The following is an 11127-nucleotide window of genomic DNA, read 5'->3' as shown; positions in this document are numbered from 1 at the left end:
TTGGAACATCGTCTCCTAACACACCTTCAGCGCCGAACCGCGTTGATCTACGTGGCCCAAGTCCCTCTTTGAGCTGGTTATCTGAGTCTCGTGGACTTCATGACAGAACTGCGCCATCGCCATCTTCAGGGCAAGGATGGAAAGGCCAAACGTTCTTTTCAGTTCCTACCGTGCCCTGAAGATGGCAATGGCGTAGTTCAGAACTTTAAATGACTTCATGGAAGAACTACGCCATTGCCATCTTCAGGGAAAAGTAGGAACTGAAAAGACCAAACCACTGAATAACAAAATAAAGCTGTTCCGACACCGGGAACTTTTAGGGGGGTCGGGGGGTGTTGGAAAGGGGGTCATTTTGGTCATTTTTGAACCAAAAAATAAAATATAGTTCAGTTGTAGCTAACATAACGCTATTGATTCAAGAAGACCTTGTCTTGGAGAAGTTACCGCAAAAGACCTTATGCAGCCATCTCTTATACTTTTTTTTCTGGGGCTCTGAAAAGGGGGATATTTGGGGGGGGGGAAACACCGCGCCGGCGCTGAAGGTGTAAAGGCGCTGCTGTGGAGTAGTGGCTCAGTGAGTGGTGAAGAGGTCCCTGGTTTGAACACCGCAGTTGGTACTGTCTCTTTGTCCAACCTACCTTGTGTATACATATAAATGGGTAGTGCTCAGATATGTAGGTTGTAGTGCTGAATGGCAGTCTGTCAAGAGTTCAAACGAAAGAATTCAGAGCAGACTGGCATTCCAAGTTTTACGTAGACGAAATTCATGCACATGCAAGACTATTTTATGAATACTAAACATTCTCACTCTACAGTAAGCAGTTCAGTGGAGCTCAGTTGTGTCATTGTACCCAACTGTATCGTGGAACGTGCACGTGGTTGTGACATTGTCTTTTACAGCCAATTTCCTGGTGGAATGTGGTTGTGACATTGTCCCTTAACTCATAAAATTCTCATATAAAAACAACAAAAGAAATGGCATGTAAATGCATGGTAATGATTCTTTAATTTCATCAGTATGTTTACATCCAAGAACACCTCGCCATATTGCAAACAAATCCAAATTAGCACATTGATTTCAGATGTATATTTAAATGAACAAATAAATAACTATTCCTCAGCAAGAATGAGAGTCGATGAATGTTAAACTTAGCAGTTACATGTGCAATAATTCTACAACCAACCCTCCCAATATTTCTACATTTCGAGTTAGTTTCCATTTTATATAGAGACCGAACAACCCCCCCCCCCCCGCCCTGAAAGTCTGCTAACCGGACAATTGGTTTTGAAACATGATACATTGATACATGTATACACTGTACAGAGACACCGCTTATTATCTTGCTAGTGCCCATTGCAGTCTGTTTACTAACGAAAAACATAGTGGAGACTAACCAGTCTCAATCTGTTCATGATCTTGGGTGACCCATAAACATCAGTAACGCAACTGACGCTGTTTGAACCAAACCGCATTGTGCACTCCATAAAATGATACCAAACTGTAATGATGCACCCTTAATTCAATTTCATCTTAGCAAAGTCTCTAGCAACGTCCATTGCTTCCTTGAGAGCAGTGACATTAGATCCGACAGCCTGGGCGGCCAGGTCCTTGCCTCCACCCTTTCCTCCAATAACAGTTGAGACCTTCGCGACCCATTCACTGGCTTTAAGACCACCATTGCCTGCAACCTCCTGTAACGAAAAGAAAGTTTTAGAGGTAATCTTCATGTATTCAATCTTAGTAACCAGTTATTGCTAGGTACGTAGGCAAGATTGTTTTAGCTTTTGAAAACATCAGATGTCACACTTTTACCAAACCCAGTACATAGGACCTATTGCAAAGACCTACTCTTATGTACAGTGCAACAGTTTGGTCAGTGGACAAGGTTGTATCTTCCAGCGCACGTGTGTAAGGGCCAATGCATAGTTACATTTTAGTCCTAAAATATCATGAAATGGTCCTAAAATATCATAACACGTGCTTACCTTTGGCACAGAACTCAGGCAGATAATCTGGCCCTCTTCTGGAGCAACAGTAAACAACATCACAGACGTATTTTTGAATTGCTTGATAGCCTCATTGAGAGCCTTCCGATTTGATCCAGCCTTAAACTCCTGAACGACAACTTTCTGCTCAGCCATTTCTTCGGCTAGTTTCTTGGCTTCTTCAATCACCTGAGAAAGGAAAACATCATTAAATCTCAAGACTGGAACTAGTTAGAGAAAATTTCGGTCAATTCGGGTAAATCTTACTTACATCATTCATCTGAGAAGCCTTTTTCAATCGGTCCATATCCACTAAAACTCCTTTCAATGATTTCAGTTGATTTCTGACCTTATCTCTCCGACAGTGTGGTATACTGGCTCTGCCAACCTCCTGAAATATAAACAAGACCCTCAATGAGAGTACCCACTCAGCTATGCAGCAACTCAAAGATTTTTCTGCAGAAAGCATTCTCCACATACTTACCTCTGTTAAGTCCACAATAGCACGACTGATCTGTCTCTGTGAGCTCTCCCCACCCCCTCCAGTCTTGCAGGCCTCCACTTGCTGTCGAAGTTCCTCGCACTGTTTATCAAACATATCAGCTTGATGTAACGCCTTCTCTGCCTCGTGGCCAGTCACAGCGATGATTCGTCTCATGCCCTTAGCGATGGCTTCCTCGGTTACGATCACAAAGTGACCAACATGGCTGCTTCTCAAGATATGCCTGAGGGAGAGTCAAATGATAATTAACAATACTTCCCTCGGAATAGATTTCCAGTACCTAACCATTTGATGATATAAACTGATCAAGTCAATTCAGTAACATGAACAATATTCGGAGAAAAGTAGGTCTTTTACTCTTCTTCTTCTCTGACCTGGCTGGAGGGGCATTAGGACAGAGACTCTCAGAAAGTTAGTATAACGGGTTAGAGGTAGATTATTCAATCTTGCTAAAAAGAACAAACAATCATCTGCAAAACACCTCTCATACTCACGTTCCTCCACAGAATTCCACTGAGCCAAGTGATGCTCCGGGCCCCGTCGGATCAGCAAGGAGCTCCTCCACTGGTCTACCAATACTCACGACTCGGACAGGGTCAGGATATGTCTGCAATTGACACAAAGCTTCGTGTCAGTAAAGTGGCAGGAAACACAGGCATAACAAAAGACAACCTGAGACAAGGCATGGTTAAAACTGCTTTGTTGGCATTAATGGCAGTATGACAATACACAATCCGATCTATGAGACGGTACATGCATCTTCAATCAAATGGCCAGTAACTGTAACATATCATTCGAACATGTGAGAGCATGTGGCCCAGGTGAAAGAAGGTAATATGGGGCCAATGCATCGTGCATGCCATAAAGACAAGCCCAGGTGTGTGTGGTTATGGGGCCCAATGCACATATGACCAAGATGTATGAGGCTATGGGGCCTGATGCACAGTGCATGCACACATGGCCAAGATGTATAAGGCTATGGGCCTACCTGCACTAAAAACAAGCCTATCTATACGGCCCAGGTCCAAATGCACCGTGCATGCCCTGAAAGCAAGCAGCATGGTGCTAGGATGCACAGTTAGAAGTGGCCTAACCAGATGTCTGCATAAAATCTGAATAGACTGGCAGAGAAATAGAAGTGGGGCAGTAAAATATTCAACCCTGCAGATGATGACAACAGGGTACTAGTAGTTGTACTTATTGGGAGAGCTGTCCTACCTCGTCAAACACTGCCCTCAGCCCCTGGATGGCCTTCGCCTCTCCAAGAGGAGCATTCCTGTAAAACACTGCATCATCTCTCTTGGCTACATCATTGGTGATGTCCTCAGCTTCCTGGATCTGGCTGGTGGTCATGGCTTTCTGTAAAATATGAATTGTTATTGCAGTAGGAAAGTGAACAGTAGAACCACTCTTTTAAGGAAGCACTACCTTTGGATTGACAAATGCTGGCCTTAATTGAGAGGGGTCCTTACAGACGTCAAATTCAATGGAAATGACCAATTTGGGACCAAATGAGAACTGTGTCCTTCAAAGAGAGATGTAAGCTAAGGGAGAGTCCACTCATAAATCATTACTAACCTTAGAAGTGAAATCAAAACGCAGCCTGTCAGGAGCGACCAGTGATCCCTTCTGATCTGCCTCACCCAAGACTTGGCGCAGGGAGAAGTTAAGCATGTGTGTACCGGTGTGGTTGTTCATCACATTCTTACGTCGTGTCTGCAGAGAGACAGGCAGAGATCAGAGATTAGTGAGTGAAGAGAGATATCCTGTATAATTGGTGACCAGAATCGACGATATCAGACATTCGAACCAGGAATATATTCAGTTTCTCTACCCTTCCAATACGAGTCTTCGTATGTTGAAATCAGAGCACATTTGAAGTTTCTATGACTATGAGGCGGTGAAAAATGGTCTGTACTAAGGATAAGTAATGTGACATATACTTCCACAAAATGACCTGCCCATAACTATACATTGATATTGAAATCACATTTGCACCTACCCCATCAATGGTGAGTAGAACCTCGTCCCCAACTTTCAGTGTGCCTTCCACAGTTCCGATGTGAAGCACATAGCCGCCTCGAACCTGGACGTTCTTCACAGCAAATTCACACTCCTGAAAAACATGTTGCATTAAAAACAAATCAAGCTAGGAAAAATATAAAGGAGTGTGCACTTAAGAAGTTGAACATTCTTCACAGCGAATTTACAGCAAATATTTGCTCAAAGTCATCATTATCAGCCAACAACAGATACAAGACAGAAATAGGCAACTTACATCATCTCCAACTTTATTCATGTACCCCTCATCATAAATCTGACCTCCCTGTTCAGCATAGAAGTTTGTCTTGTCCAGCAAGATACCACACTCTTGACCAGTTGTGACTTCATCCACAAACTGTTTGTTTCTGCGAATAGCCTTGATTGTGCTGGTGCTCGTCTCAAATGCTACAAGTAAGGACAAGATAGCAAGGCATCAAATACTGGAAATGAATCTCACATGACATGTAGGTCAAAGAAACATGATCATATAAGCTTGAAAGCGTGTTATCAGTAAATCAACTGTGAAACTTACTGTAAGATGAGGAAGTCTCACACTCTCCCATCTTCGTAAGTGGTCGATTTTTGTCGCAACCATTTGGGCCTAGGGCCCCGCACTCACTTCAGAGTGCATTATTAATGGGCTTCAGCACCATGAAGCTTTCATCAGTGCACCCAGCCCCTGTGGATTTCATGTTCCCAAGGTAAGTATACGTACATTGCCACATCATTTAAACTTACTGTAAGTTCCATTTTTGTCAGCTGTGTAGTTGTATTTTGGTGAATCATTGGTTGGAGGGAATCCCTTCTTTACCAACTCATCGAGGGAGTGCACGTCAAGGTTGATTTTGTCATCTATGGTGCTTCCACCACCTTGAGAAATACGCTGAAAATGAGAGTCAACAAAGCATGAATTTAATTGAATTGACACTAGGTATAGGCAGCCGCCAAGACAAAGCTGAGGAAAGTGTGAATCTGCACTAATTAGTAGAAACAATGGTCATCTTTCCATGATCGTCACTGAATAAATATTTTCTCAATTGTGAAATAAATCATACCTGTGCAATCGTCTTTTCTTTCTCTTGTTCATTGATACCCCATTTATATATTTATTCCATGTGAAACGGCAAAAAAAGCCATTTGAAAATGACCCGTTTCAGCCGGATAGGCCTTCTGCAGGCCTAAATCCGCATCAGATTTGACGCCGGTTTGGCACTGATTCTAAAATTTCGTAAAGCGCTGGCTTGGAATATCTCTATATAAAATGTATTGGCTACCATATTCTAGCATGTCCGACGAGCTTTCACCACATACCACATTGTCCGGGGGTTGGATATGAAGAAAGTTGAAAAATTAAATATTTTATAAAAACTCGAAATTCAACAGCAAAATAAGCATAGACCCCATTAAAATAATAAAGGAGAACTAGGTATCAAAATGTTCATTATGATCCCTAGATTTGGTATTTATTCAGTTATTCCCGGCGCCTTTGATTCCAAGGTAGCGCCGGACCATTGAAACTGGGGTACACTGCGAGACTGTGGTCAAAATGGCGTCGAGTGAACCGAGAGATCGCTAATCGCTGGTTTCAATTTTTTCACGGCCAAATTCAAGCATTCTGGAAACATAGTCTGCTAGATATATGAATAAGTATTCAACACAGCAAGGATTCGGAGTTATATATCGCTAGGATGACTTTAGACAACCTCTTTAAACAGCAGTGTTCGTTTGCGACCGGTGACATACTTCTCTGGTTACGTTTTGAGTTTGGTCACGTGACGAAATAAACTTGCCTGATAGGTGGAAAGGCTCACAGACATGTAAACATTAGCACGTGGCTTTGTTGATGGATTTCTTTTCATGCTTTGAAGTGATTTTAGTAGTGTTTCTGAGATGGATTTCTTAATTGAATACAATAAAGACAGCATGGATTTTGAAATAATTTATTTCAGTTCTCATATACACAAAGTGATGGCCTATTGTTACCAATATTTTGGCCATTACATTACAACGCACTTGTCCAGACCCCTAGTACTAGTAGACTTCTGGAGCCGTATTTTTTCTCCTTAATTACCTGGGTGCCGCCGAAGATTTCTTCTACTGTATTTGGTTTAGCAATACCTCTGCTGAATTTGATGTCTGTCAGTGGTCATGGGCTAAAGTGTTATTTTGGGGGGGGGCGTGCACCCCAAAAGTGATATTTTGAAGATGAAATTGTTAATAACTCCTTTCCTAGTCTAGATAGGGCAAAATGGACTACTCCAGTGGATTCAGCAGCCCATTTTACCTTAAGATAGAAATTTTCAGCCTATTTGAATGAAAATTAAAAATTTTCATTTTTTGTCATTTTTCGGCGTTTTGCTCCCGCGGTGCAAAATAGTGGCTGGGGACCATTTTTGGGTCCAATATCTTTCTTTAGGGCCTTTTCTAGGCTGTCAAAAAAAATGGGGCTACTGTGGGGGCCAATGTCAGTTGATATATGGAAGGAAAAGCCTGTAACACACCTAGAAGTTATTCTATGGGGGGTTCTAAATGGCTCCAGAGCAAAGTTGGTCTTCGGCAGCAATGGCCGAGGCTAAGTAAATTGCGTTCTAAAAAGGTCAATAATTTCAAAATTAGTTAAGTCACAGGCGTTTTCTTGCATTTATCCATACTAGGCAGTAGGTACGCCATGTTAAAGAAGATTCAGTGGTGTAGAAAGCTTAGTTTTTGATATATGGGGGGTCAAAAACCACTTTTTTGCTGTTTCCGAGGAGGGGGGGTACCCAAAATCCTGTAACCGGCCATATTTCAGAAACTACTTGAGATAATCAGTTGAAATTTTCAGGGTGTTTTTATCTTGGCAAAAGAAAATATTTGATACCAAAATCATGTGTTTTTATTCAATTTGAAAATTTGCTTGCCTATACCTATTGACACATTTTTCAACTTCAATTTCATTTTCATTGACAAATCAAACTTGTCCCCACAGTGGCAATGTAGTCAACTTGGTCATTTCACCGTATTGATAGCATACAAAAACGAAACGAAATCTGTACACAATGCAACTACATGCAACTAACGCCCACAAGGGGTAACTCATAGTAGAAGAAACTGTCCATAACTACCTGAGCCTCCTTCATACACTCCTGGTATGTATCCATGTCGACCTTCAGCTGGGACTCCTCGGCGATTAATGAGGTCAGATCAACGGGGAAGCCATATGTGTCGTACAACCGCCAAGCAACATCACCTGAAAAGGTCAAAGATTGAATATCCAAGTTGGGAAAGTCCCCTGTGACATAAGAGTACTGGCAGACCTGCACACAACACAATTGACAATAAAAGGGCAGATCATCCAAGACAAGTACCCATCTGACATCCAAACCAAAACAAGTACATGTATCAACCAGTTCCAATACTTTTATGCATTGAATTTAAACTTCATTTGTTCCAAGGAATCTGCAACAATGCTACATACCTGGGAATACCTTGGATTCACCAACTTTTCCAACGGCCCTCTCCATTAAGCGACGCCCCCTACTGAGCGTTTTCAGAAACTGTTCCTCCTCTTCATTTATGATGTCTTTCACCATCTCGGGATCTTTCTTAACCTCCGGGAAGAAGTGGCCCAATGTCTGCACAACGATATCAACCAGTGTAGCGAAGAATCCAGGTTTGCAGTTGAGTTTCTCCGTACCATACCTCACAGCACGTCGCAAGATCCTCCTCAGAACATATCTGGAAGTGCAATCATTGAAGGTCCTGTTTACGAATTCCACAGAAAAAACTTATCATGCTGAACCTCAACTAAAAAGAAGTTGGGGAGCAGCAAGACCCAATTTGTCTTATGGCCTTAGGTTCCATTTTGAACAAAAACTTGTGACCTTCAACATCATTTGCCAACCTGGCCATGTTGAAATGTCAAAGGATCATAAAAATACAGCTGTACCTACCCTCGTCCAGTGTTATCTGGGCGACCACCATCAGACAGTGCAATGGTGAGGGTCCTAGCATGATCAGCCAAGACTCTGTACGCCATATCTATGCCATCCACATCGTCAGCACCAACACACCCCCCGTACTCTCGAACACCTGACGACCCCTAAAGGAAATAGAATTCATAAGTATGAAATACAGAATTGACATAGGTTTTCTGCTGTTAGGCAAAGACCAAAACTTGTGATATAAACATATACATGTACAGTGCAACCCCTCTATCAAGGAAACCCTTGAGACTGACAAATACTGTCCTTAATAAAACTGACACAAAATGGCCAATTAGGGACCAAAATCAGTGCCCTTAGTTAATGGAGAGGGCGTCTGCTGAGGGAGGGTCGACTGGCACTCACCTCCTGAATAGCTTTGAAGAAAGGCACAAACAAGTCAGTGTCATAATTGGATGGTTTTCCTTGAATGATCGATGCAATTCGCTCCAGACCCATTCCAGTGTCAACACACTTCTTTGGTAAAGGCTTCAGGGTACCATCTGCTTCTCTGAATGAGGAAATGACAATTACAGTTGGAAAAATCAAATGAATTTATGGGTTATCAATATGATATCTATCTATAGAGAACAAGGCAGGCCTGGCTAGCGATAAGAGCATCTCACTACATACCTATTATACTGTGTGAACACTAGATTCCAGACCTCCATGACATCTGGCACGTCCATGTTGACGAGATGTGTAGCATCACGTCCTCCAATCTTGTCATAATGAACCTCGGTGCACGGACCACATGGACCAGTATCTCCCATCTCCCAGAAATTATCCTTTGTACCGAAAGGGACAACACGACTTTCTGGGATTCTGGAAAACAAATGTTGCATGTCAGTAAGCCTTGAGTTGACATGAAAACGGGATACCGACCACACAGCAACAAGACTCGCAATCAAAGGGGACCAAAATGCATTCAACACATTTGGGAACAGATTTTCGAGTCATGTACCATGACTTTCAATGAAATCTGAGATTGTGACTTCACCGATATCCATGGTTGCCAATCAAAAGCTGATTGTTACATTGTCCTTAAGTGTAGACACTTGTCAATTGTGCATTTTATATCTCAAAACCTTAGCCCTGTATTCAGTTTTACTCAGGTACAACTCACCCAAGGTCAAGCCAGATTTGCTTGGTTTCTAAATCAGGCTCTAGTCCAGCCTCCTCGAGTCCACCGAAGTATGTAACATACATTCGCTCTGCGGGCAACTTGTAAACACCAGTCAGTAGATCCCAGGCCCATTCAATTGATTCTTTCTAAAAGCAATTAAAGAAAAGAATCGAAGCTACAATGAAATATGTTGTCTCCTGTGTTTGCTCTTCTCAGAATTATCTGCTGGAACTTGGGGTCATCTTTTTGACAAGTGTGATAGGTGTATGACTACGGTTTTTTCCAGGCACTCATGCTAATGATAGACATGATGTAGCAATCTACTTCAATGGATTTTCCTGTCTTACCAATGGCTGGGTTACATCATCTCACCTTGAAGAAATCACCAAAGGACCAATTTCCCAACATCTCAAAGAACGTGTGATGATAAACATCTTTGCCCACATCGTCGAGATCATTGTGTTTGCCTCCCGCACGGATACACTTCTGGCTGTTCACGACGCGTGTCCACTTGGCCATGTCACTGTTAGGATCAGCTGTTCCAAGGAACAATGGCTTGAACTGAAAGAAAACAAGATAAACTCTTATCTAGAGGACAAACCAAAAACCCAACAAGTGTCCACAACTTAGGAAATTGGACCTCAATCAATCAGCAATCGATAATTTTTCTACATAAATCAAAATTCAACCAAAACTGATTGAAGTTTACCTGATTCATGCCAGCATTGGCAAACAACAGCGTTGGATCTTCATGAGGAATCGTGGATGATGAGTGGACATAGATATGGTCACACTTATCCTTGAAGAAATCCATGAACATATCACGAATCTGAGCCGAGGACAAACTTGCATCCATTTTGCTGCCGTTCCGTCTCAGTCCTGGAAATAAGAAAAAAAAACACCATTATTTATGAACCTTTAGCCCTAAAATCATAAAATTGTGACAGAAAACTCTCACAGAGAACAACCCTTCAATTTCAATGGGCCAACTTTCACTCGGAGAAGGTAAATTATGACCATTTTGTTTTCCATATGAACCTGAATGTTGATGTGGAAGCTTTTGATGGTCCATACCGCTCCTTAGATATCATTTACAATGCAAAGTTTACCCCACACCAACTTGTCATTCTCTCTCAACAATGCTCAAATCATTTTGAAACAAAATGTGGCATCAAGTATGGTGAAATTTACTTAAGGTGGGGTTTTCTGATGAAATAATCACTCAATGCCCGAAACAAACGTGCACTTTTGGACCGAACAACACCCGTGGCGGAGTACTTCCCGCAATGAAATGAGATCTCAAAAACTTTAGAAATATGGAATATAAGTGCACGTTTTTGATGAATATTGAATTCAAATTTGTCAATAGTTCGAAAAAACATAGATCAATGTCAAATTAAGGGCGAAATAACCAGTTAAACTTGACCGGGAACGAGGTTGCCTTTACGTTTGCGGATGAATAAAAAAAAGTGCTTGTACGATATATGGGGTGCCATTTCCTAAAATAT

General features: G+C 41.9%; 1 protein-coding gene across 2 annotated transcripts; it reads right to left on the bottom strand.

Moving 5' to 3' along the window:
• Nucleotides 1-983: 983 nt before the first annotated feature.
• On the bottom strand, nucleotides 984-10919 carry LOC135496351 (alanine--tRNA ligase, cytoplasmic-like). 2 transcript variants are annotated; one of them, XM_064785634.1, is made up of 19 exons: nucleotides 10811-10919; nucleotides 10329-10498; nucleotides 9992-10180; nucleotides 9620-9765; nucleotides 9127-9318; nucleotides 8860-9004; nucleotides 8464-8612; nucleotides 7989-8248; nucleotides 7636-7760; nucleotides 5270-5414; nucleotides 4767-4936; nucleotides 4491-4604; nucleotides 4067-4204; nucleotides 3707-3847; nucleotides 2983-3095; nucleotides 2471-2711; nucleotides 2258-2377; nucleotides 1987-2175; nucleotides 984-1692 (listed from the first exon to the last, which is right to left on the bottom strand). In XM_064785634.1, exons 2-19 carry the CDS (start codon nucleotides 10473-10475, stop codon nucleotides 1516-1518), a joined length of 2901 nt encoding a protein of 966 aa, XP_064641704.1. In that variant the 5' UTR covers nucleotides 10476-10498; nucleotides 10811-10919; the 3' UTR covers nucleotides 984-1515. The 2 variants fall into 2 exon arrangements, with proteins under 2 accessions (XP_064641704.1, XP_064641703.1); XM_064785633.1 differs by lacking the exon at nucleotides 10811-10919 and adding an exon at nucleotides 10658-10706.
• Nucleotides 10920-11127: the final 208 nt, after the last annotated feature.

The sequence above is a fragment of the Lineus longissimus genome, chromosome 11 (assembly GCF_910592395.1).
Source record: "Lineus longissimus chromosome 11, tnLinLong1.2, whole genome shotgun sequence".
Classification (NCBI taxonomy): domain Eukaryota; kingdom Metazoa; phylum Nemertea; class Pilidiophora; order Heteronemertea; family Lineidae; genus Lineus; species Lineus longissimus.
This window is presented reverse-complemented; position numbering and strand designations above follow the sequence as displayed.